Source organism: Nelumbo lutea, chromosome 6 (assembly GCF_056320005.1).
Source record: "Nelumbo lutea isolate HS-2025 chromosome 6, American lotus-T2T, whole genome shotgun sequence".
Classification (NCBI taxonomy): Eukaryota; Viridiplantae; Streptophyta; class Magnoliopsida; order Proteales; family Nelumbonaceae; genus Nelumbo; species Nelumbo lutea.
The window spans coordinates 6,730,848-6,758,479 of NC_142689.1; the positions used below are offsets into that span (position 1 = coordinate 6,730,848).

At 36.4% G+C, this 27,632-nt stretch overlaps 2 protein-coding genes and 1 long non-coding RNA gene across 9 annotated transcripts; 1 reads left to right on the forward strand and 2 right to left on the reverse strand.

Annotated features, from left to right (window-relative positions):
• The first annotated feature begins 1,957 nt into the window (after positions 1-1,957).
• LOC148847077 (uncharacterized) lies at positions 1,958-7,886 on the forward strand. 2 transcript variants are annotated; one of them, XM_088948622.1, is made up of 4 exons: positions 1,958-2,327; positions 6,037-6,144; positions 6,437-7,406; positions 7,519-7,886. In XM_088948622.1, exons 1-4 carry the CDS (start codon positions 2,145-2,147, stop codon positions 7,767-7,769), a joined length of 1,512 nt encoding a protein of 503 aa, XP_088804748.1. In that variant the 5' UTR covers positions 1,958-2,144; the 3' UTR covers positions 7,770-7,886. The 2 variants fall into 2 exon arrangements, with proteins under 2 accessions (XP_088804748.1, XP_088804749.1); XM_088948623.1 differs by having other exon boundaries at positions 1,962-2,327; positions 7,537-7,886.
• Positions 7,887-11,532: 3,646 nt separating this feature from the next.
• On the reverse strand, positions 11,533-14,261 carry LOC148847078 (histidine-containing phosphotransfer protein 4-like). Its single transcript, XM_088951854.1, has 6 exons — positions 13,989-14,261; positions 13,142-13,272; positions 12,975-13,043; positions 12,413-12,484; positions 11,974-12,046; positions 11,533-11,839 (listed from the first exon to the last, which is right to left on the reverse strand). Exons 1-6 carry the CDS (start codon positions 14,037-14,039, stop codon positions 11,792-11,794), a joined length of 444 nt encoding a protein of 147 aa, XP_088807980.1. The 5' UTR covers positions 14,040-14,261; the 3' UTR covers positions 11,533-11,791.
• A 2,927-nt stretch (positions 14,262-17,188) lies between these two features.
• On the reverse strand, positions 17,189-26,996 carry LOC148847079 (uncharacterized). Of its 6 annotated transcripts, none has more exons than XR_016100325.1 (4): positions 26,565-26,996; positions 26,327-26,480; positions 20,258-25,294; positions 17,189-17,578 (listed from the first exon to the last, which is right to left on the reverse strand). It is a non-coding gene; the product is annotated as an uncharacterized LOC148847079 (long non-coding RNA). The 6 variants fall into 6 exon arrangements; XR_016100324.1 differs by having other exon boundaries at positions 20,258-23,204; positions 25,187-25,294; positions 26,327-26,996; XR_016100321.1 differs by having other exon boundaries at positions 17,189-17,537; positions 26,327-26,996.
• Positions 26,997-27,632: the final 636 nt, after the last annotated feature.

Consider the following 27,632-nt stretch of genomic DNA (forward strand, 5'->3'; position numbering starts at 1 on the left):
AGATGATGGGAGCAGCAGCGACAATGGTTATTCATGTTCTCAAACGGGGGAAGAAGCAACGTCAAATGCTGGTTTTCTCTTTCACAAATGGTTATAGTCCTCTTCATCCTAATTGGCATTATCTTAGCCAACATTTTCATTTCTTTTCTTCCTTTACTGAAATAAAGTGGGATTAGATTCTTCGGTTACTCTATTGTGAAAATGTAAAAGTTCAAATTCCCTCTCTATGGTTCCTTCCTTGTTTTTGTCTTGGCTTAGAGGTAACCCAGGAGAGAAAGAGAGAACATAGAGAATTTGAACTCTTTGAAGTCTGGTTCCCAACAATCTATGCTGGAGCCAAAGAAAGCAATTTCTAGCCTACTAAATCAGAAGACGAACAAGTGATGGAAATCTATGCTGAAGCCGAAGAAAGCAATTTCTGGTCTACCAAGTCAGAAGACGAACTAGTGATGGAAGCCTCTAAACCCAACAACTCGGCTCGACTGGTTAGTTTGGCCGGTTTTTTTTACCACCGGTCGGTTTTGGGTTGTAAAGATGATTAAACTGATAATTCGGTTCGGTTTTCAGTTTTCACACATGAATATTGAAACGGAACTGAGTTATTTATAATATATTCTCACTGAAATATTATATATAATATGTATATTTCAGTTATATATATACATTTTGGCTTTAAACATATTTTAAAGCTGAAATATATATTTCGAAAATGCATATATTTAAACCAAAACCGACCCAAGTCGATCAGATCGATTTTGCTTAACAGAGGGTCAGTTTTGGTTTAATCTTTAGGTAATCCGATCAGGTCGAATTAGTTGAAAAAAAACTAGTAAACTAACTCAACCCAACCCGTGAACAGCCCTAACAACTACAAGAAATTCAGATTCATCTATCCGGCAATCAATAGAACAAAACCCCTATGATCAGTTCATAACTACTCTTCAGGTGGTCCGACCTGTTACTAGTGGCGGAAGACCGAAAGCAATAATCTCAGATCTCACAAATACAACCAAATACAATCACGTCGGGGATCTCTCTGACCACGAATTTGGAAGAATAAGCAACCAAATCTTTAATAAAAATAACAATAAAAAAATCAAAGAAACATTTCTCTCTCTTTCCTTCTCCTTCTATAAGAACACGATGAAAAAGAAAGAAGAAGAGGAGGAAGGGAACAAGACAATGAGGGAAAATAAAACGAATGGCCAGCAAATGGATCATGGACCCAGGAAGAAATGAACGGGAATTGTAGTTTTGGAGATCGAGAGTTGCAACATTCTCCTGCGCCATTAGTGAGCAAGAGAGCGAGCGTACAGGAAGGAGAACGAAGAGGGGTAATTTCAGGATATTGTAAAATGGATCGAAAATAAAAAGGGGTAAAATAGTAAATTAATGGCGTCCATTAGTCAAGTTATCGATATGTCAATGACAATGACATGGTGAGTTTTAAAGGTTTTGAAAAGTTATAGTGAATTTAAGAGAATCGGTAGAAAGTGATGATGGGTTTTAGACAATTTCCCTAAAAAAAGGCTTTACGAGAATTTGGGTTCTGGGTTAATACAAAACATTACTTAAACATTCCTTAAACTGGTTCAGGTAGGGGTGTAGCTTCCAATTAAAATGTTTGAGGGATTCTCTGATTCCTTCAACAACCGCTTTATCTTGTGAAAAAGGAGATCACATTTGCCGAAGGACAAACCCGAAACCCCCCTGGCGTGTTCAATAATCACTGGAGGGAGGAGGGTCTCGGGTATGTACTGCGACGAGGGAGAGACCGTAAGGTTTGTTGCCCATCCCTGATCCAATCCCATGCCCTTTTCTAAGTGAAAATATAAAGTATAAAAGCCTTTTGTCGGAAAGAACAATAAGGGCTGTTTTAGTTAATATGATAAAATATAGGGGTGCCTTAGTAAATGATCATAAAATTTTTAAAAGCTATAACGCAGCCCGCCTCCACAATTGGGTAGTCAGTCATACAAGCTTCGTCTCGTTTTGGAGCCTGCACTCCGCAGAGAAATTCAAATACTGAGAAGTGAGAACTGAGGGAGGTCCTATAACGCAGCCCGCCTCCACAATTTGTGTAGTCATACAGCTTGGTTCTCTTTAACGTCGTTCAATTTCCATCCTCCCCTCTGTGAAGCGAAATGCCAAAGAATAATACCAAATCTAGGTCATCGAGGAAACCACTGATGGACGTCTCCAATGTTGGGAGGCTTTTGGAGCCAGCCAACAAGAGAAGTTCTCAACGCCAAGGAAAGGTCGAGGACGACGACGCTCTTGATCGTCTTCTCCTCGTCCATTCTGGTCTCTCTAATCTCATCCAACAGGTAACAATATATTCATTTTTTTCACATTTCAAGAAATTAAATCGAAAGTTGGCATGCATACATCCATTTGAGATTCAAAAGATCCTAGCGTCTGTAATATTTCTTGATATCTTTTCCACCGTCCGGATTTTTGGAAAGGATTCCCTTTGTTATTGTTATTTTTCTTTTTAATTTTAACACCCTCTCCACATTTGGTCCATTTAGTTAGAGACAGCGTGATTTTGTTAAAATTTCACCAGAAGGGCCTTCAAAAAAGAAAACAAAAAATCACCAGAAGGTGGTTATACGTCTCTTGAATTCACCATACTCCTTCTTTACGCATCGATCAGGCCCGCGCTGTATCTTTTGATTCTTCCAATTTTGAATAAATTGATCCCTGACTTCACTGAAGTGCAAAGTTATCTGTTATCTTTTTTCACCGTTGAGTTTCTTTGCGCTGTTAGCACAATAGTTTCATCTTGAATTTCGGATTGGTAAATTGATGTGCAGTTTTTGGTGGCTTAGGGTTTTAATGATTATTTATAATTCCCTTTTTTATTTTTACATTTTTGTCTGGGGAACCAAGCTTTCATTGGTCTACTTAGATTGAAGATAAAACCAAAAAAACCATATGGAATTTGGATATAGCCAATGGAACAAGGTGAGCAAGAAAGGAAAATAAAGCAAGATGCATACCGAATTACCGATATTTATATTGGAAACCATTTGATATGAAGATAAATACCAGGACAAATTCTGAATTTCCACACCGTAAGACAACAGAAGTATAGCTTTCATACCTACTTACCTAGGCGATACAATCATCATCATCATCACAAAATGACCTACTGGGTAATAGAACCTACTCCTGTGAGACAGATGTTCCAAGCCAAACTGGGTTGTAAAGCACCTCAAAATCTGTCTTTTAAAAAACAAAGAAAAAACTTCTGCACCTATCAAGAAGGTTCAAGAAAATTGTAGCCAATCCTTCTAATCCACTTCTCTTCTAACAACAGCATAACGCTCTGTACCTCCAATGCCAGCAAATGTAAGATTGATTGATTACTCAAATCACAATATGCAAATGGTGAAATAAAATTAAAAGGAAGCCTCCCGGATCCAGTATACACACAACACACCCTAATATTATTGAATTTTAACAGCTTTGCACTTTTATTTATTTATATCTAATTTCCTCTTTACAATGAGTCTAAAGCATCTGAAGTTCTGAAAAAATGTATACTTACTTTATCAGTTTTATGCTTTTCACATCTATGGTAAGGCATTTTATCTTTTTCCACATTTTCTAACATCTTAGCCACACACACACACACACATTTTCACCCAAGATTACTGCTGCTTTTGATTCTCAGATACTGTTATTAGTTGGCTTGTTCTGTTACCATGGTAGATACAGTTAATATTAGCCTCTATTTTGATAAATTCATTTTGTGTTTCTATAAGTGATAGCTCATTCCATGGTAGAGTCAGTTCTGCGAGAATTATGTACAATATTTCCAGGAAAATCAAAACTAATCTACCAGACCTGGAGTGTGCTTTTTGTAACGAACATAGGGTATATGTGAATCATTTGTTCCTATTCTGCAACTTCTCTTATAAAGTTTGGAACCATTTTAGAAAATCTGTTCCAGTTTATGGGTGTTTTCCTGCTTCAGTGAAAACCATGCTAACTGGGTGGTGGGTGCACGAAATGCCCAAGAAAGGGAGAGTTTGTTGGGATGTGGTGCCTCTAGAAGTTTTGTGGGCAATCTGGTCTGAAAGGAATTGTGGAATTTTTGAGCAGAAACCTAACCTGGAGGAGGTGGTTATCAATTGTGCAATTGATATGTTGAGAGTTTGATTGTCTATTCATTCATGTTTCAGTTCTGATGACTTCCCTTCCTCTTTTTTTAATACAGTATGGTTTTTTTCCCGGTTAATACAATATAATTTACCTTTCTCAAAAAAAAAAAAAAATCAAAACTATATATTTCTACTTAGCGTTTTTAGACAACATATCATGAGAAAGGAGACATCTAATATAATCCAACCACTTGGTCCCTTACTCAAAACCCCTTTCTTTAAGGAATAACAGTTCTGTAAACATTTACTCCTATTCACCCCCAATATGGCCAAAGAACCAACTAATCATTTGCTGACACCCTTTAGCTTTGTAAAATATCTTATTTGCCAAGTCCTTTCTCCTAACCATTCATCTGGATGACAACCACTTGAAAAAGTCTCTTTCCACCTCCAATCTTCAAATGTCCAAAGAGAACATTAATGTTAACCCTTGAAATAATGCTAAAACCTTAGCTCTAATTTCCATTCTAACACTGGCTGAGCTTGGACATACATGAAGAACCTCCTCATCTGTGTTTCTGAACACCTTAAACTCCTGAATTTTGGGTTCCTCAAATAACAACCATCAAAGTTTAATTTGACAGTTCAAGGAGATGGAAAAAGCCAATTTTGCATATGAATACTTCTTCTAGAAGATGATCTAGAGGCCTTATACCATGCACTTAAAATAGCATCCATCACAAATCTGCAAAGTGCAAACTCTTCTCTTATGAATATCCAATTGGCCATCTTAGTGTGTATGATACTTATCAATTTTTTGGTTGTGATTCTTTTGTTGAAAGACCCTTAAGATTCTTTTCTCCCAAAAATCCCATAACAAATCTGCCTGTGTGCATCTCTATATCTTCTTCCCCTTTCTGTTGGAGGAGAGGAAAAGGTCAAATAAAATATTGTTGAGATATTAGCTAGAACCTGCTACCTAGAACCAAAGAGAGGAAAAAAGTATTCTTAAATCTTAGTATCAACTGACCAAGAAATAATAATGTCATAAGCAGATTCTTCCTCCGAATTGCAAGAAATCACACATTGGGTGCATAGGTAACAAATGGGGAGCCTAAATTGGCGCTTGCTACTGGTCATAATCTTCAAATGCAACACCTAGTAAAAACTCTAATCTTAGAAGTAGGCCCTAATGAAATAGGTTAAAGAGGAAGCCTCATGGGCAAAGGTGGGACAAGAATAAAAAAAAAGAGAAGAGAAAACCCCGTGAGATTCAGATAGTCAAATCCTTTTTTCCGTTTTTTCTTGGCATGAAGGATGAAGAAAAGCACCAGAAAGACAACTCCATATAGACATATGCCTTTATCACTTACATGGTCATATACTTTTTCCAAATCCAATTTATAAAGTATTCTCTTCTGACCTTTTTAGACTTCCCACACTGATTAGCAATGAAGATGTGGTTCAGGTTCCATGATTTCTAGAAGTTGACATCTTGGATGTTTGAACTTGGCACTTGTACCAAAGTAAAACATCCTTAAGCTGGGTCATTCTGCAGTTCCCTGCAAAAACTGCTATTTCTGGTTAAGATACAAGCAAAGCAACGTGTATCCTTGTGCAACTAAACTGCATGTTACAGTTTCAATCATCAAAAGGTAGTACTATCATTTTCATTTCTATTGTGGAATATCTCAAGCTTAATTTGGTAAGCCTATAAAATTACTTTTTGATTCTGTGTTTGTAATACCTTGTCTCCCAAGGCCTACTATCATGTTTATGCAATGTGGTTTATATCACATTTGTAGAATTCATGCCATGGAAAAAGTGAACAAAGTTGGAGGTTTTTTATTACACTTATTAATTTCTTTACAATGCAAACCATGGATGCACTCACTTATTTCAATTTTCCATTCCCTTTATTTTGCAGATTGATGAATTGGTTGTGCAAGCATTCAAACTTAAATTGACTATCAAGGAGCGAGGAGAAATTGAATCTTTTACCCATGTCCTGTCCGATGTGTGTTCTTCTTTAAAGGTTGTTCTACTAACTGATTTTAGTAGTATAGTAATTGTATATTCTTTATGATCTTGATTCAATAAGAAGCTTTTCACATGAGGAGGCCCTTTTTATGAGTTGATTGGTGCTATATGGGGCAAATTGCAATGGAAGGTTGGGTATGTTGATGTCAAGTACATTCCAATCCGATATTAAAAATGTTTCTCATCATGTGGAGGCGCCCTTATTGATTCAAAATCTCATCTTTTTATTGCAGAACTGAAGTTATGTGCTTTGTTTGCCCCCTTTTTTTTGTTTTTTGTAAATCCAGTTATGGGTTCCAAGATTCCAAAAGGTTCTTTCCGGTTCATCAGTTGAGTTTGAAAATAAGACAGCACAACCTTTAGCAAGTAAAGCGATTGTTGATGCAAGTGCTGCAAGTAAAGAAATAAGCAATGTTGTTGACAGTCCCAAACAACCTGAAGTTGACTCCCTTGTCTCTCCATCACCTCTTGTTTCTTGGCGTGCTGACTGTACTGTTGAGAGAGGAAAACAATTATTTCTTCTTACACCATTACCTAGATCAAAAGCTTTATCTTCCAAAAGTCAAGGCACATCTACATTGGTATTTAAAAGAATTACCCATACGGATCCCCCTCCTAATACTACTATTGGCTCACCTTCATTACTGACCACTTCTAAAAATATGAATGACGATTTTCTGGAAGAATTAGAGTTAAAGCCACTACCAAATAAAAGTTCTAATTCTCATACTACCCAGATAGAAAATTCTTTTGCATGTGGGTCCAATTCTCCACCAAGATTATCAAAAAAAGACCAGTCTATGTTTCTAATGACCCCATGCTTAAAAATGTCACCTCCACAGTCTTGTGTGTTGCTTGAACCAATATCCAGATCCTCTTACCAGAACAATGATGAAATTTCTAAATCTACCCCATTTGTTGTTGGAATCGGAAACTCTACTGGGTCCCAGATCTCTGAACTATCGAGCAGCAAAGTCTCAGAGGATTTGGCATTAAAGTATCCTGAACTTTTTGGGCCACATCCACCTCATAAATGGGGAATTGGAAGGAAAGAAATAGAAGCATCCCCGGGTTGGTTTTTATCACCTCCAAAAACTTGTGTGTTAATGGAGCCACCCAAAGAGAAATTACAAATGGATCCAGCTGCTAACAGAGACTCATCCAATGTCATGCTTAGTGAGCAAACAAATCCAAAAGCTGAAAGGGAGAAAGACGTGTATGGGCAGTGTTCCTTAGCCAGAGTACCATGTAATAAAGGTATTATCAATTTGCTTTTCTTCTTCGTTTTCTTTTTTCAGATTATAATGTATCCTATGAAGTCTGAACAACAGGCTACTTGAATTTATCACTCCTGTTTTCATACTTCCAGAACTTTGTTCAAACCTAGGGGTGCTAGAAAGCACGCCAATGTGGAAGGAGTCAGAAAGCATCATCCGAACTGGCAAACAACCTGGTGAGAACACTTTGAAAAGGGAACTGTGGACTAAATTTGAAGCTGCGTCCACAAATGCTATGCCTTTGAAGATATCAATTTTCACAGAAACAGGCCGAAAAGGTTTTCTGGATAGACTCGATGAGGTTTCATGTGAAGAGGGAACTCTATTGACCAAAGGCTTGTAATGATATGGTAGACATCGCGCAAGATGCAACTTTTTTATCTGTAAATTGGGATGTTTGGCATGCAAAGTTTTGTTCACGAATTCAGCCCTGCAATTATAATTTCATCTTAACATCCAACTACACAACTCAACTCAACATGAACTTTTATCATTTTTGTATTATGTGGGAACAGATTCATTATCGAATATAACATGGGCAATCTCAGAATTAGCACCTTCCAGGCTTCCACTTGATTGCCTTCTGATCTCGTTGGTTATTAGGTACAATTGATTGAGAAATGTGGAATCATAGTTCATATGAAGTTTTTTATATTAGACCAATTAAAAAATTCTACAACAATGGAGACTATTCTAAGTTGGTAAACAGAAGTTGATAATATTTGACATTTATCAATCAAAAATGTATTTTTTTTTTAATTCTAAGATTTTAATCAAATAGTTTCCCGTGCTTAAGAGTTAAGACGGTTCATTTGCTAGAATAAATGTAATATGAATATGATGTTATGAGTCTTATGACCATCAGAGCAAGGGTGATCTCATCTCACTAGCTAATGGGATGTTTAAGTAGTCTCTCGTCGCCATAAATCATCAGTGGCATATTGGCATACACTCGAGCTGCGCTTTCCACAACCGTGGGATTTGAGGGCGTGAATGGAGTCGAATTCTTCTCCCAACCTAATTCAAAAAGACTAGCCCTCCGTGAAACTCAAATCTGCTTAAATTACAAAATTGGACGCTTAAATTTCATAATATTTCAATACCTCTCTACTAAGAAATCGCTCTAAATGGGTGAATTGGAACTGGTTAATCCAATTCTGTCCCCAATTCCATTCCCCCCTTTTTGGGCTTCATGGGGTAGTCCGTCCCCTATCCATTACCATAGTCCATAACCCCTCCAACTTGGGTGAAGCGAGAACCCATCTGTAGTCTCCACTCTCTACAACGAGTCAAAGACCTCAAACTGACCCAGTTGGCACATTCTTTCCGCCTGATTTAAGCAAGAATGCCCCCAAAATATTTTATTCTTGTTCGACATGGAATTGGAAAAGGGGTCAAGCCATTTCAAGTGGTTCACCCAAGCTTGACTCTTAGGGTCCGTTTATTTTTTGATTTTGAGAGGGGAAAAAATTGGTCAATGAGGTTTTGGTTTCCACTGACCAAAATATCTATGTTCTTTTTTCAGATTTATATGAGGTTTTTCTCTAGGTTTAAGTGATACCCATTAAGTGGATAAATAACTTTTCCACCTAGCGGGAAAATTGTCAACACTTGGATGGAACAAAATTATCCCTTTTAATAATGACTTTTTATGACTAAAACAGTCATTGTTTTATTTACCTAAAAAATAAAAAATATGAATAAATGCATTTACCTAGACAATTATATCTCAATAAACACAACTTGATAAAAGGCATAACTAAGAATGTTTGAAGATAACGTTCTCCAGATAAAAAAAAGGCCTGAAGCCACATTTGTGGTGATTGATTTAGATTAATGGGTGCTAATATGATCTTGAAATACGTAAAGAGGCCAGGAAAAACTTCAACTCGATAAAATTTTCTGGTGAATGAGTAAGGGCTGTCAATGGGTCGGTGTATATCGGACTGATCTAACTGAACTTATTATATTGGTTCTGATTCTGAGATTTTGTTCCAATTAATAATTGGATAGGTTCTGGTCTCAATTGATTCAGGCCCAAATTGATTATTTTTTAGTCCTAACTTTATTATAATTTTTATTATATTTTATGTTTAATAAGATAAATTTAATAAATAATATATAAAATAATTTTAATTAAAACATTTGATTTAATAACATATAAATAATTTACTATTCCATTGTCAATTTTATTAAAATTAGTTATATTATAAAAAAAATCAAAATTTAAATTTTAATATATGGCTCGAGATTGGGACATCCTGGCCCATTAACAGCCCTAACACAGTCAAATCATGACTTTTCAAATCTAACCATACTTTTCAATCCAAATTTCAATATAATCCAACGCAACTCAACTTTTCCAAATTGGTTTCAAGCTAACCATACTTCATACTGTTTTTCATGGCAAGATAGATGTTCCCGATGTGTGGCTATAATCTCCTGTGTGTGGCCAACGTTTTGTGTCAGTAGATCTGACAGAGCTCGTCATGGACAACTGGACAGTGTCAAAGAAAATGGTCGAAAGGAATGATGAAGAAATGGAATAGAATCCTCAATCGTTTGGCTGACGAAGCGAGTGACAACCAACACGCGCGCATCGTTACGTGTCCCCCAACGCTCCCGTTTGGATTGAAAGGGGTGGGCCCTTCCAATTTTGCGGCTGTTGATTGCTGTGGTGGTGGTGGAGTGGAGACCTGGCAATTGGGTTGGGTGGATCAGGTTCGGGTTGGGCCAAAATACTTTGGGTTGATTTTGGGTTGGGGTTGAATTTTGAGTTGAATTGTTAAATGCTAAACCCTAACCCTAACCCTAAATGTTCGAGTTAGGATTGATCTATGGGTCAATTTGGATCATTCAAAAAATAATTGAAATTAAAAAAATTACATGAAAAATGTCAAGATTAAAAGAATTAACCTTAAAAATCCAAATATAAAAAATAGTTTAAACATTTAAAAATTTAAAGAGTAAACAATAAAAAATAAAGACTAAATAAAAAAAATTAAAGAATACAAATTTCTAACAATGCATAAATAATTTCAATTAGACTCGACTATCGGATCAACGGATTGGCCATGACCCAACCCAACCCAATCCAATTTTTTTCAGGTTAACTTGGGTCGAGTCATTTTCACATTTGGATAACTAAATATGAAACCCTAACCCTGTTTTTTCAGGTTGGGTTGGGTCAACTTTTTGCGGGGTCTTATGTGGAGCCGTAAAGCTAAACGTCCAAAAGGGAGATTCAAGCAAAAGCAAAAGAGAAGGTGGTTGGCGAGCGGTGACTGGTGAGTGGCCAGTGGAGACATACATTGATCCGACAATGCCAGCAGAATCCATCGACAGTCCTATGATATGAAGCAAGGGAAGGATTCTCAATTCTAACCACCTCAAACAAACAAAACACACTGTTCTAAGGACCCCACAGAAACGGCTTATTTTTCCTTTTCTCGTTGGGTTGTAAATTTAATTGTGTAATACAAGAAGAATTCAATTCCTGATCCTGAATCCTTGATGGCATTATATTTAATTTAGGGATGGTAATAGGGTAGGCCATGGATTTGAGATTGAATTCACCATTCTTCTGATTGGGTGGGGTGGGAACTGGGAAGAAATGAATCATCACTGCTGTAAAAATTAAAAAATTACAATTTGGTCAGGAAAACTGGAAAGCCATAGAGCTACTGATTATGGGTCTGAGGTGTAAAAATTACAATTTGTCTCTCAGATGTCAGCGGTACGGTCCAATACCAGCAATCTACCGACCCCATAATCACGAAATGTCTGGACACAATTAGTCAATTACACACACACACAGGGTATCTAACTATCTATCGTATACCGTTTCCATTTCGATTAATTTGCTTGCTGCTCTTCCTTTATCTGTTTGTTCATTTTCTTAGGGTCGTGTTTTTGCCAGCCAGGTCAGAGTCAGGTTGGGCCTGGCACGTCTCACTCAAAGTCCAAAATCCCAAACACCAACCCATGAAATGATGAAAAGAAGAAAACGATCTGGATCTGGTCCAATCCAAGCAAATCTCATGCATCAACTGAAAGCAAGCAAGCAAGCAACGTATATAACTGCTACGACAATAAAATCTATGAGATGATGAACAAACATAAAGCCTTGAAATTAAAATTAAAATCTCACATAACTTAATAATGATAATGCTATTGGGCACCCTAAGCTAAAACAGAGAAATAAATCTATAGTAACTAGCTAGGCGTAGGCCCCTCCATTTTAAATGAGCGACTGAACTTGGATGCAAATGCAGTTGGAATTCAAGAATCGATCACTTTTTGGCCACCTTGCTTAGTTATGGTTGTCCTTGTCATTCTGGTTATTGGTTTCTCTTGTTCCAGGCCTCACTTGGGGCGACATGCTGTCTCAGCGGGTCCAGCTTGCCTCACCACCTGAGTTATAATTATATTATAGATAAGAACAAAAATTTAATTTGGCCAATTCGTATAACAAATCTGGCTTACTTATTTAACAGATGCTGCATGCAAATAAATACCGCCAAACTATGATGGGAAGATATAACGACCTGAAAATAAGTCTCAAGCTTCTTCTTCAAAGTTGTATATTCTCTCTTCAGTTGTTGGAAAGTCTTCATGCATCTGCCAACAAATTAAAAAAAAATACCCACAAAAAAAGATTATTATAGGCTGGAATAAAGAATCTCTCTCTCTCTCTCTCTCTCTCTCTCTCTCTCTCTCTATCTCTGTTTTTGATTGTGTGGGGAGAGGAGTTTGGATGATATGAAACAGCAGAACATTGAATGTCATCCATCAAAGAAATAGAAAAAAAAAAGCCATTAGATTTTAGCCATTTAAAGAGATAACAGACTCTTATTTCTTTGTTTCTTATTCTTGACCTTTTGATTTACCAAAGAGATTCTATTAAGCTTAAGAAATTAATACGAAAAAGAAGTAGGATCGATGTGTGAAATAAGAAAAAGAAGAAGAAAGGTTAAGATTAACTACCCCTCTGCGTTTCCTGCCTTGCAGAACTCCCTGAACTGTGTGGCCTCGCTCTTTACCTTTCTAGCTCCAATGCTGCAATAAATCGCTTTCGTTTAATAAATATATATATATAAAATACCTTGTAAATGCAGGCCACTAGATATGCATTGAGGACAATGACATCAGCTCAATTCTCTTTCGCCATTATTCCCATATCCCATATCGTTATCAATGTTAAAAAAAGTACATGCCATCTCACGAAAAATCAAAAAAGGAAGAGAAAAAAGAAGTATATAACCATGTTTATTTGTATAAGAGAGAAATTTACGATTACTGACAACCTCATTGTAGAAGTCTCAACTTTCTACACCACCTAGTTTGAAGTTGTGTTCTTATGAGAAAACAAATTAAACCCTTCTCTAACACTTTGAAATGGTAGAGTCTGTCTAGCCTCAACATATCTTGTATCAAGTTCAAGGCAGCTAGCTAGCCCACCACAACATATCTTGTATCAAGTTCAAGGAAGCTAGCTAGCCCACCAGTAATTTCTCCTGTATTAAATTGTTAATCATCTATTTTGTACCTTGAACTACTCCCCTTAAACTGGTGCATGTAAGTATCCAGCTTATTGAAATCAAGGGGGCTTCTCTCCCTGCATATATAGACAAACGGAGATTGTAATTTTTATTAATATTAGATCAACTAATTAGGAAGAAAATGTTTCGAATTTACTTCACTCAGACGACTCACATTGCCTGCTCTATGTTAAGGATCAATCTAGCTGAATCCTTGTAGAACAATGTCACAACTTCCTCCACAAAATTAGGATTAACATCATCCTGCAAATCCTCCAACTGGATAAACTGCTCATCAAGGTAACCCTGCAACAAGAACAACCCAATATTATACTACTTCTTTCTCAATAGAAAAAACCCAAAAAGCACAAAAAAAAATGTCCTACACGAGATATGCATATTAACATCAAGTAACTTTTCCCTTCTTTTTCTCTTTTTCCTCCTTTGGGAGTTGGGGGCCCATAGAGGATGAAGAGTAGTCTTGACCTGGCTGTTTAACAACTGTCCCAGACTTGATAGACTTCACTTAGCTAGGTGGCATGAAAGATGGGTTTACATGAAACACATACACAAGTACACAAGAAAGTACATGTACAGTACAGCCGAATGCCATAGATCTATATCTTCTTATGTTGAAGACATCATATTCATATAGGGAGCATGAGCTAAACTCTTTGAACTCTGTAAATTGCTCAAACCGCCTTGCTCCTTGAAGAAATTGACGGGCAATGAGCATTGCAACATTCAGTTGAACGATTTTTCAGCTTGTAGCCATTTTCTATGGAAAGCAGCCCCATCCTACTCTGAAACTTTAACATTTTAAACAAATAATGCAACGCTAAAACCTCATTTTGTTATTCGCAAACTACACACACACACACATATATATATATATGTGTGTGTGTGTGTGTGCATGCATCATGCATATATGTCCTAACCAAGTTTAATCGGAAAGAATCATATAAAGCTACCAAAGCTGGAACTGGGTTTGATTTAAAATTGAAGAGGAAGAAGAAGAAGACCTGATCAAAGAGAGACTTTCTCATGTAAGCAGCCTGGCGTTTCAAATCCATCCTTTGTATATATGCGAAGGAAACGTAAGAACAGAGAGAGAGAGAGAGAGAGAGAGAGAGAGAGAGAGGAGGGGGAGATGAGTTGAGGGCTGAGGGCTTCAAAAAGTAGTTATATAGGGAAAGAGACAGAGACGCAAAATACTCTCCAGGAGCTAGAGAGAGATAGGGTGATAGAGAGGGAGAGGGAAAGGGCTAAGAGGAAGAGAGCTTGAAAGTTGGAATGAAGAGAGAGCTAGCAAAGGTCGCGTATATATAGTAGAGGGGGGCAGAGGCAAGTAGGCAAAGGAACAGAGTACAAGGTGGAAAGGAAGCATGTCTCTGTACACGCGTATTAAGTGTTAACACGACGGAAAAAAGAAAGATTAATGTGATGTCCATTGTCCAAGCAACGGACATGGACATTGCATTTTGATACCCCCTCCTGGTCTCCCCTCCCCTCCCCTCCCAAAGAAAAAATATCAGTTCTTTTTGCTTTTTCTTTTTTTTTTTTTTCTCAGGCCTTGAATTAAATGTATATAGATTGATTCTAAAGCTTTCTCTTTTTTGAGCGACGTTGATCTCATAGCGTTTCATTCACTCTATTCCTTGCGATCTCTACACGTCCCACCCCACTCTAAAGGCTCAAATCGGCATGAACGGGTGAACTAGGCACTCGGGGACCTCACTCTGGTGTGGTGAGCAAATGCAAGGAACACACTAAATAACTAGCAAACAGGACGGTTTTTGGATATCTAAAACGGATTCTGGATTTTGCCTGTTTTCTTTACTTTTTCCGATTAATATATATAGTCTTTTGAATTATTTATTATTATTATTATTATTATTGGTGGTGGTGGTGGTGATGCATTCTCAATTTCCTATTAATGTATTAATGTAGTAGATAAAAGACTTGCAAAAAAGGTAAGGCTATCCCTATCAAATGGGCCCCAAAATGGAGTCCGGATCTTCTACCCAAAATGAACGTGACGCTGACCAGCAATATATTATTGTATGGTGATCAGCATTCAGAAAATCAGCAAATCAGCAAATCAGCAAATCAGCAAATCAGCAGATCGGAATTCCCCAAAAATGAAAATGAAAGGGGGTTGCAAATTGCAATAAACTCAATTGACTCGGGTTCGTTCGTTCTGAGGCAACACTTATACACGTGGCATCATGAAAAGAAGTGGGCAATTTTTAAGTGGCTAATCCAGAAAGTTCTCTACCCCTGCAGATTGACGATCTAGATTGGGGAATGCCATCCCTCATCCCTCAGCTCAGATCTCAACGTGGAGGCTGGAAACAACACCGTCCAATCAAAGATCAAAGAAATCATACCTGCACTGTTAAATTCGAATAACCCTTTAGATCGTCGATCATGTCATAGCTTGTGATTGGATGGTATGCCTGTCGTCCTATAGTCTATAGGTTGACTTTGGAAAACGTCTAGTTTTGTGGTTTCTCTTCACTCATGTCATCGATGTCATGGGCTCATGGCCTGGCCTGGCCTGGCCGCCTCCATTTTCTGAGAAACCAAGCAGCTACTGGCCCCTGCCCCTTATCAGTAATAATATATTGAAAACCTTTCTTACCAATATTACAAGTCTCCATCGATCATTTCCTCATTTTTTGGGGTAAAAGAAAGATTTATATCCCCACGTTTTTCAAATATATACATTTGGCATCTTACTCTAACACCACTCAACTTAATTAAACATACCCTCACCCTAATGAAACATTACATGCCCTTGCCATATGATATGAGGTCTCATGATTAGTTTAATATTTGAGATCTTTCCAAAAAATAAAAGTTTAATATTTGAGAAACCCTACTTTGCCCTTTCTCTCTCGTTTGACTCTTACCATTTTAGCCTCTCTTGCTTCCTTACTCTTTTGCTCTGTTTGGTTAAGACTAGCTTGTCCTTAAAAGTTTGGCTTAGGTGACCTCTTGTCTGTTTTATTGCCTCTCCCCGGAAGACCTTTTCCAGGCCTCTAATTTGCTTCATTAATGTAAATCGCTTGGTGCTCTTCTAATCATCCTACCCAGCTTGTCCATCTTAACACATTCAGCTTGACTTATACAATTCAGCATGATTTTTATCTATTGCTCATCCACTTCTGACTTGCTTCTTTGCACATCACTCGGTGCTCTTCTATTCGTCCTGCCCAGCTTGTCCATCGTAACACATTCAGCTTGACTGGTATAGCTCAGCATGACTTTTATCCGTTGCTCATCCACCTTTGTGCGGACTGCATCACCGCTTTTATTGTTGGCAGTGGTGACAACAAAGTTTCCAATAACTGAGGATGTTGTAGAAATATTACAGGGAAATGTACTCTGAATCATCCCTAGAGTTGCAAAGAGATGCCGATGAAGGAAAAAAACAATTGTTGCAAATGGGCATTATCATCAACAACAGCAAGATGTTGCAATGGAAACTGAGAGTACATTTAGGGGGTGCTCTTTTTTCAGATTTAAGTGGGGACCAAGTAAATTTATTTTCTTAGGTATCGTTTATGGGGATAAATGCATTTATCCGGATAAATAATTTACCAAAAAAATGAATGAAGCCTTAAAATAATTTTCCAAATCTCAGGGTATGTTTTAAGCCTTTCACCCTAATTTTTCTTTTCTTTTCTTTTCCTTTTTTTTTTTTTTGTGACAAGGGAAAGTTATTGGTGAAATGAAAGAAAGTTCATGAGATGGGAAAAAAAAAAAGAAAAAAGCAAACTCAAGCCAACAAAACTGTTATTTGCTAAGCAAAAAAGTGGACGCTGTAGTCGATTCTATGGAAAGCGCATTTAGAGGAGAGATTAGACAGTTATTCTGAACAAAAGCACCTTTCCGATATTCAGCTTCAAATAAAGGTTATAAACTTATAATTATTTCATTTGATTGAGAGTGAGAGAACCTGGAGCCTTACTTACAGCTACAGGGCAGGGCATGGATCTCCAAAAGTAGAAAAAAAAATTATAATCAATAAACAAAGTTGGGTTGTTCTTCAGTTGGATGGCTTGTGAGCCACTACTGAAATATTTCTTTGAAGCTATTCCCATTTCTTTCATTCGTCTAATAGAAATCAGGGAATTGGAAATGGACCCACTCACCACATTTTGCCATTTTGGTGGATAATTCCGCGTACATTAGGAAGCATCACACACACCATTCCTTTCTTTATATCATTTCATTTCATTTCATCTCAGAATTGTACTTCACACCGAACAAAGGAGTTATTTTAAGTCAACCCTTTTTATTACTTTTCACATTTCACAAGCCTTTACACAACAATTCTGAAGTGAACCACATTCCATGTCCCTTCTGTGGGTCACGGACCAGAGATGCTGCTTCCCGTGAGGCACACGGGCAAGCAATTAATAATAATTTGTTGTTCTGCAATGCTATGAAGACAAACACATTGCTCAATAGGAGTCTCCCCTCCACGCTTCCACCCACCACCCTCTTTTTTGGAATCGGGGAAACAGTAGGCCGATCCTAGTCCTTGGGGCTTCTTTTGGTTGCTGCTGAGATGAGATCGACCCACCCATCCACGAACTTAGCACTATTACCATGGCAAAAAAAAAAAAAAAAAAGAGACACATACAGAGACAGAGACAGAGAAAAACAACTAAAACAGAAGACAAGCAAGCAAGAAAGAAAGAAATAATTAAAGATGAAAAAACTGCAACCGAATCTAAAAACACCCAGAATTTGCTGACTGGGAAGCTTGGTGTTTTTACAAAAATGATTTACCATATCAGGCTAGAGCATAGAATCTTATTTACTAATAAAGAAAGCGTATCAGAAGCAGCTAGGTTTCGCATTTCAAGAAAAAAAAAGAGCATATATGCATGAAAGTGAATATGTGGGAGAAGAACTTAGAGAATATTAGTATTTAATGATGTATTCAATGGCTCTTATTATTTTAATACTCTGTCAAGGTTCCATTCGTTTCAACATGAAATGGACAGAAAAAAATTCAAGTCGAAATATTTGGGACATATTTTAGCTAACTTGTTCTTGCCATTTAAATCAGAGCAAATAAGGGTGTGGCGCTGTAAAAGCACTATGGATCTTCTACCCACAAACTTTTCTCATCAGATATTCCCAATGCACGCCTATAGTGTAATGTGGGTAGAGACGTGGGAAGAATTTATAGGTAGTAGATGAGAGTTACTGTAAAATGGGATGGAAACGGAAATAAAAGGTAAAATAATTCTTAATTCACCATGAAAAATGTCACAGCCATTTCATGATTCATGGAGAAACAAATGAAGTATGAAGATTGGAGATTATTAAGACAAGTACTAGCATCTTGGCAACATTTTCCCGTTGCCAACCCCAATTCTGACATATGAACAGGTGATCCACCAATAATTCACAAATGCAGAGTATTTGATGCGTTAGTATTGGTGCATAGATGGTTTCTTCTTCTGATGCATCATTTCCCAAAAATCAGAAAGATACAATCTCATCCTTCCATCTCATCTAAAGTAAGAATCAGTTCAGAAAGAAACATGTCTGACGGTTCAAGTGAACAAAGCGCTCACAGCCACAGAACGGGGGAGGTAACCCGTTCCCTCAAGCCTCCGCTACAACCAATGAGAGATCACCTTACAACTTAGCCAGTTGGCACGTCGTCAACCCATCAAAGGTCCTTGTTCCAACGGTGAGTAGATTTTGTAAGTGGAGAATAATAAAAACAGCACACCAGGGATGGGATGTGAGAATCATGGATTAACCAAAAGGGGGAAAAGGGGAGAAATATCACCATAATCATTGAGATGGGCGCTTTAGCTTTTAATAGACAGCAGTGGTCCTTGTCAGGCCTTTCTCTGGGTGCAATTTCAGAGCAAAACCTTACCAGGGGAAGAAAATCAGAAATGTTCATGTTCCCTTTACTCCTTAGCCACACAAGAGAAGAGAGAGGAGGGGAGAGGCTGCAATGCAGCAAGGCTACAACACGGAGGAGTTATCGCACATAAACACACTCTCCCATGGTTTTCACAATTATGTGGTCGTATCCATTCTTTGTGAAAGAACAAAAGCTGTGGGTGGAAAGGGAAAGGAATATCAATTTATGTTTTTCTTTGCACAGATTATGATTCCTTCTTTCCATCGCTTTCATCTATGTTGATAAGAATCCCAACCTGGACATGATAAACTCTACAGGTAATATTGGGTTTGAATGGAATTGATAATGGGAAAATAATAATAATAATAATAATAATAATAATAATAATAATAATGTACTCTAAAGGTGATATTTTCATGATGTAGACAGTGCCAGGTAATGGCATATGTGGATATCATCACAGGTGATCCACCAATTTAACGACAAGAGGGAAAAAAAGGGAGTGGGGAATAAGTAAACTTATTTTCTACTACATTCTTTTTATTTGGTAGATAGAATTATCTACTAATTTTGTGGTTACTTACTGCAAGTTTCTTCTGCCATACTCATTACCTTTTTCCACAGAATGATCAAATGTTTATATTGGTAATGTACCAAACTTTCAAAGGAAAGGAACAACTTCTTCCTCTTATGCATTGTCTCCCCTTGAAGTTGGTCGTCAATTAAACAAGAGAAATAGGTCTATTCAACATGCATGAATGTTATCATATATGCTTAAGCATGTCCATTTGTGTACTTTTTACTTAGTTTGAAAGGAGTACAAATACAAATATGTAGAGTGCAAAACCTTGAATTTTATATTATTTTGCACTGTACATAATTGTATTTGTACTCTTTCCAAACTAAGCTCTTGGCACAAACATAAATTTCTTTGCTTAAATAACAGGTGCAAACCAAATCTGTAGTTCACATGACGCCCAATTATAAATTTCTTTGCATAAATAACAGTGCTGCTCATGTTCTTGATTTCTTTTAAGCTCATTGTCTCTTAGTTTAAAATACTGTGTTAAATCATTTTCAACACCACTGAACCGAATGGGCACTGAAAAGTTATAAAAGGTTTTTCAGTTTTTTTTTTTAACACTAAGAATAAGTGTTGTGGGATAAAATAGAACTAACCAAATCAACAAACATAAATGAATATGAGGTTGTAATGCAACTGTGCAGAAGGGTGAGATACGCATCGAAGAATTAGCTTTCTGTAGGACCTTCTTGACAAATAACTTCTCCTCTTTATCAAGAATGTCTGCTTGAGAATAATTGGGAAACTTGTGGGCACAAATGGGGTTATCCAAAAGTTAACTTTAAAATTGCTTTCTTACTTACTTTTGACAGAAATTCTTCCTGCAGCATTGATTCTGTTAAGCTCTGCAAGAGTCCTCATTCATTGGAAGACGTTATAAACAGTGTCATCTGCTATATCAGCAGCTTTCGTAGCTTGCTCTTCCAAAATCCTATCCAAATAAGCTGAACAGGACATGATTTCCTTGCAGGGAACACACGGAAAGAGAGTAAAGATATTTTTGGATGGATAAATATCAATTAAAGATTTTTTTTTTAATAGTAATGACATGAAGCTTTATTTCACCCAAGTTTCAATGTCCTGTGATACAATCCTGTCATTCTACTTTAGGTCGCAATTTTATATGTCAAAACATGCTCAAATGCCATGATTTTGATACTGTTAGAAATTTAATTCAGATATCTATCTAATGAGACCAAGTTGTAGACAATTTATGAACAGGGTACATGTCTATGATGTGATTTTTTTTGTGGACTTGGGAGCATTTGGTTATTTTTACGATTTCACTTGAGTTATGTTGGATGAATGAATGACATCACTCCTCAGGTCTTAACTGGTGTTATGGTTTATTAGGTCTTAACTGGTGTTATGGTTTATTAGGTCTTAACTTAACTGTGACGGCTACAAACAAGCTTGGAGTTGCTCACAATTGGACCTGGGACGGGTCCACTTCTAGAAGAGATAATTTTTAGGATAGGAAATGCCAAGATTTTCTTTTTTTTTTTTTTTAATTTCTTTTGTTACTTCAATGAGGTCAACCATGGTTTAAGTAACGGTTTCCATCTTAAGCAAACTCCTGCCTCCTCCATAACTGATAATTTAACTTCTCTTTTGTTTTTTTTATTCCCTTGTTTGCCCTACAAGTTCTTTGATCTCAAGGAATGAGACTTCTCTTACAATGGTGAGACTCCCAGTAACATTTCTTTGTGTTGGTGAGGTTCCAATTTAATATCAGTCCAATGTGAGTCCATTATAAATGGACCAGGTCCAATCCAATCCAATGAATGTTTTGGACCAATTTGGACCGGTCCAATTCAATGTCTGGGCTGTTGAATTCATTTTGATTTAGATTGGTTTCAACCTAAAACCCGGTCCATTGACACATATATTCTTATCTTATATCAATGGACCAGATATTGGCTTAATCCAACCCAATCCAATATAAATTTGTTACAGACAGACCATGTCCAATCCAATCTAATAAATATTTTACCAGATTGGTCCAATCCAATATGTCTTGTTGGTCCGTCCAATCCATCCAAATTGATTTCGGACCGGACGGGATCCAATCCAAAACCAGTCCATTGGCACCCTTACTATCCATGCCCTCTCCTTCGCACTTCCCCTATCATTTCTATCCTCCTTTCTTTTCACAAGGGAAGCCATCATTAAAGTTTATGATCTCTACAAAGCATAACAATTTTCTTTTTTTTTTATTTCTTTTGATTGGTAAGAAATGCATAGTACCTTATTCTTCTTTTGTGTGATTCAATTTTCCCACGAATAATGTGGCTAAATTTTGTATATTTTATGCACTGACGCAATGGATCTTTCAAACTCAAGCTAGTACTAGATCATACTTGTATCAGTGTTGACCAAGTTACACATTGAACCGAGTCTTGATTGGCTTACCAGACTCAATAGCATCTTTAAGGAGTTGATAATGGAACCTAGCAATCTAAGGAAGACCCTATAGATACCAGGATGGAAAAACTGCAAGAGGAGTTCCTCAGAGTAACAGGAATAGGAGAATATGGCAGGCTGGCAGCAGTCTATAAGAGAATGGTTATGCAAAGGCTAACAACAAGAAAGGATTAATCCTAAAAAATGAAAGTTGAATCAGGTAATTTAACATGTGGATGCGCCAACTACATGGTTTATCAGGATATTTAACATGAAAGGAGATTTGAAGCATATATGATACACTGGATATTTGGCAGAAAAGAAGAAAGAACTCTATTCAGGAGGACCAAAGGAAAACTAGAAAGGTAAAGAAGTTAAATTGGGTTAGAAGCTCATAATTACGGTTTTGAAAATTGGGGTTTAATGGGGCTTAAATTTTCCTCTGGGACTGGCTGTATGATGTGTAGAATCACTCTGGAAGGTTCTTGGCATCAATACTAGGAGAAAGCATCACACCTTCCTTCAGAGTTGAGATACCACTCATTCATAGTAGTAACAATCCATAAGTCTGTAGTGTATCCTTTCATTCTTCATCTTAAAGAAAGCACAAATTCATGGTGCCAGGTATCCAGTTAGTACATCAATATCCATTGGTTTTGAATCAAAATGTAGATTTGCTTTTTCAGAATGTTACCATAAATATGATAAATAGGTTCTACCAAAAAAAAACATTATGTTACCTAGATATCTGTATAAGGGTTCCGTATCATGTCAATTAATTTTTAGTGTAAATTTTGTATCAGACACTATGTCCAGCCGTATCTTTGCCATATCTGGGTAACATAGTACCATATTCCAAGAGCCAATAGATGCAAGTGCACAGTGAAAATCAAAGATGATCTTCATTTTAACTATCCATGTTTATCCAACGTTTTCCCTTTTTTTTCTGTGTATTTCTGTGACTGGAAAATTACAGAGAATGTGTGGCACTTTCTTCCTGATAAGATGGTGATCATGTTAAAGTATAAAACAAGAACGGGGAAAAGCCACATATTCAGAAGTTACATGGTTTTTTGTCTATGAGGTGTTTACATTATGTATAGCATGCTAACTATCAAGAGAGACCAAGTGATGCTATGCTGTTTGATGCAAAAGACAATGAAACCTACTTAAAATTCTTTCTATATAAAGACAAAAGATTATACATTCAACTTTCCCAATAACTTCAAAATTCAGACAACTCTTGAACCTGCATTCTCATACTTGCCATCCCGATATTTTACCATTACACCAAGTAATGGCGCCTTGTTTCTTGAGAGAGTACTGGAGAGAACAGGAGAAGAGCAACTATGCAATCCCAAGAAGTATTAGTTCCATATACATCTTCTCATGTATCATCTGAATGAAAGCTACCAAGTGTAATAACTCATCTTATAGAAGAACCCAAGAAAAGTTAGAACAATGAGGGAGAACATACAAGCAATACCCCTCAAAGAAACTATTTGCAAACCATAGGGCCAAAGACCAAATAAAATAAATAACTCCAGTATAACTCTTAGGCCCTATACTATATTTGTCTATCATTAAGAAATTGGAAAGGAGAAGACACAGAAGAATGTGGTGGGGGAGAAAATACTGAGTTAGGGACAATCAACACCATCATTATTAGTCTTATCATTGAAAATTCACAATATTGCCATTAAAAATTTACTATACCTATGCCATAATCCCTAAGCTCCTTTTCAAGCAGAGAATAGATGTCAATCATGTTCAACTTGCTAAAGAAATACTCTAGCTTTGACCAAAGTACTACCTTAGCCAGAATGTTTATTAGATGGTATTTTATCTTTATCAGTGCTAAACAAACTTCTTGGTGGATCAGTAAAATCTTGGGCTGATAAGCATGACCATACAGGTTGACAATAATAACAAAACCGAGAAAATAATATCAGAGTAGCAAACATACAAATCCAAGGATTTAACATGGTTCAGATTGACAAGAATGAGAATGTGGGTTGAGAATGAGAAAAGCTACTTCATGCAAGAAAATTTTTGGCATTAGGTAATGGCCCTTCACACTTTTTGAGAAATAATACTTTCTCTTATAAATTGTCCTTCAACTTCAATGTGTTTTGTCCCATCATATTGAACAGGATTCTTTGTTGTGATGGTAAAACATCAGGCTGATAAGTTTGAGCCTGGATAACAGGAACCAGTATTGGCAAATAGTCTCTTTTATGTTTACTAGGATTGCTGGCAATATTATATCAAGAATCCTAGGTGTTTATTAGCTTTGCAATTTTTACAACAACAAGACCCAGCCCAATTAACAAAATTTTCACCTATAGCAGGTCAGAAGTGCATGAGTCATCGTTCTATATTTGGTTTCAATACTAGATGTGCAACAACAGAGTATAGAATACTTCTTCTCCATATGACTAGATTCCCATCAACAGGTGAGCAATACCCAGTAGTCAACCTATAATCATCTAGATCGCCTTCCTAATCTACATTCTATAAGATTAGGTCACTAAATGTCCATAGGATCCTCTACCTGCAGGAGAAGATATGGAAGTATCTTAGAATCCTTTCAACTAATTCTACATGAGGAACTCGACATGTATGCATATATACAGAGGCTATATTTGGCCTAAAGTAAAGAGAAGTGACAAAGTTGTCCTAGTTTTTACTTGCATTTATTAAATGGAAGCTCTTCCTCGCATTCGCTTCACTTACAATCTATATGGGTTGATAAAATGGCCAAGAAAGTACCCTTTCTCCAAGAGAAAGTACCTCTTTCTTGATCAAATCACTTAAATTCCAATGAAGTACTTAAGATCAAACCAAGGTTTTTGATTTCAAACTCTGCAGTATGGAGATATCCTTATTATGTTTTTGTAAAGTGCTATTTGGATATAAGAAGATAGATCAAGGAAAAATGAAAGCCCTGCTTAACTAAGGATACTCCATTCTTTTTCCTAAAATTTGGCTGTGCCAGGAATTGCTTTTATTTTGATCCATTATCAAGCATATGAACAACTTTATTTAGAGAAATTTTGATGCAATTCTTGTTTAAACTATTACCTGTATGCCATCGAAATAACTTTTTCATATAGAATGGCTTATGCTAAATAGACTCCTATTATTATTACAGTTATGTGAAGGAAATTGCATAAGAAACCTTATCATTGCATGAAAAGACGATATGGCCTTATCCATGATTCAGGCCTTTCAAAGTCACCAAGTATCAGATATGCATCAGACTCCTTTTCTTTAATCTTCTAATAAGAAAAATGACTTATTAAGAAAAGGGTATAAAAAAGATTCACCTGAGGCTAAAAGTAGAACACAGAACACGTGGAAGAACCTTGCACCAAGAAAGTAACCAGCAGTCCAACTATAACTGATACTCCTAAGAAGGGTTGCAAGTTGGATACCTGAATTAAGAATTTACACAACATCGGGTGCAGGCCCACTCAAATTAAAAAAAAGAAAAAAGAAAAAGAAAAAGAAAAAAGAAAAGCTCATTCTGAGCTCACCCAAGTTGCAGCCCCACTCCTAAGACCTTATATCAAGCAGGAGTAATAAAAATTGACTGTTGGCCAACAGTCTGTAACAAGGATATATATATTCTTGCTTAGAGGGAAAATCTTCAGTGTGCCCTCCTGTGGAAACATGATGCCAAGAAATTCTTTTCTGAATAGAACATTCAGATCGTTAAATCATTAAAATGCACGCACTTTCTTATTTCTCTCCTCTCTGTCTCCACAACCCCAAACCCCTTTCTATATCCTCCTTGCCTCACTATTGCTAACCACAGGAATGTGCATGAAATGATAAGCCAATCATACCCGCTTACGGTATACTTGATTTACAACAAGAACAAAATATTAAAGCTACTACCGGGACTTAAGGAACACCATTTTGCGACCCAAAGTTCTATCTTATGCTACGAAAGAGGTATTTCAAAATGCAACTACAGACTTCCTCAAAAAAAAAAATGCAACTCCAGATATTCTTTTCCTGGTTCTTTCTTTGTTATATTGTGAACGTCTGATTATTACTTAGTAAAATAATTTATGCTCCTGGGAATATGTCAAAATTGAATGTCATATATTCCTATTTAAGTTGTAGCCATGAAACCTTTCTCATCAAGTATGAACTTGGATAATACTGAATTTTCTCAAAGTAAACGAATGTAGGAAGAGAATTTTTGGAACTATATGACTAAAAATCAACATCAAGAAAGTTTAAGCTTTTGCTCTATGGCCATGGCTCAAACCGAGTTTTTTGTATGGTGTCCTCAGCCCTCCCCTCCTACAGGACATTTTTTTTTCCTTTCTTTTCCTTTTCTGAATGCTTCTCACAGATCCTATTCTTGGTCTGTGGAGGCATGCCCACTATTTTCCATAAACACTTGAGAATAGAAAAGAATGAGGAAATACAGAAAATCTGAAGCAAATCGGTACCTATCGTGTAGGCTGAACTTCAGATAAAAACCTTTTCTCGTAAAATGAGGATTCAAATTAGAACCAATGATCTCCTAATAGGGCTACAGCATTTTTTGTCCAAGCACAACCAATTCTGATCCAAATCTCCGATTTGCTCCAACCAACTAACACTCTGAAGACATAACATTATTCCGTTATTCTTAATGCCATTGATGCCGGTTTTTAATCAAAATGAAATATGAACAGTAGTGGTCACCAGTAACTATAATTCCTGAGAAGCAACTCGATACATATAATTCAATTGAAGTAGCTTAAGTTTCCACTCAAACCAAAAGCAATCCTCCCTAAACAAACCAAGAAGAAAGATCTGAAAGTATATATTATGAATAAAAATAAGAAATTAAAAAGAAAGTAAGAAAAATACACTAAAAAAATGGTAGCAATTCCTTGAAGCTCAGAAGCATCCTTAGAAATGGCAGCAGTTCCGTGACTAGCAGTCTAGCACACCACAAACTACAGCACAGCGTAGCACCGTGAAGCGGTATAGTCCGGCTTCAGTCCAGGCTCGTTTTGTCCGCGCCCCGTTCGCGCTTCGGAGGACGCGCCGCGTGTTCTCCGAACCGTATGAGATGCTGGAGCGTGCGAATGGGTTTAAACCCCGATAGTGGCTTCTGCCGGTAGTGGTATCGCGCATAAGGTTAAAAGAATCGAAAACGTCAAATATATCGGAAAGATAATTTTAAGATACGTATCGGGATACGTTTGAGATATGTATGTCTATCGGAGAAAAATTAAGATATCCATAGATATTATTTAAAATGTTATAAATGTTTTTATATATTATAAAAATATATCAATAACATTAAATATAAGACCTCAATGAGTTGTATATATATTAAATTAATATATTTTAATGGTTTTATGAAGAAATATATTATAACTAATTATAATTTTATTAAAAATCTTATGTTTAACTATAATTTATAAATTATAATTCTTAAGTTTTAATGTTTTATGGGATGAGAAAAATCCAACACTCCTATCCAACCATAAAACATGCATTTACACAACTTCTATGTGAAAATATAATTAATAATTATTTATTATTTATTATTTATTATTCATTTCCAAAAATTATAAAAAATAAATAAACATTATATAATATATTAAAAAATAATTATTAAAGAAGAAATTTCAATTATGGATATGATAGATTATCCATAGAATTATATTATATTCAATCATTGTGATTAAATGATAAAATATAATTAATTAATTAATTATTTTTCAATTTTAAAAAAATAAAAAAGTAATTATTAAAGAA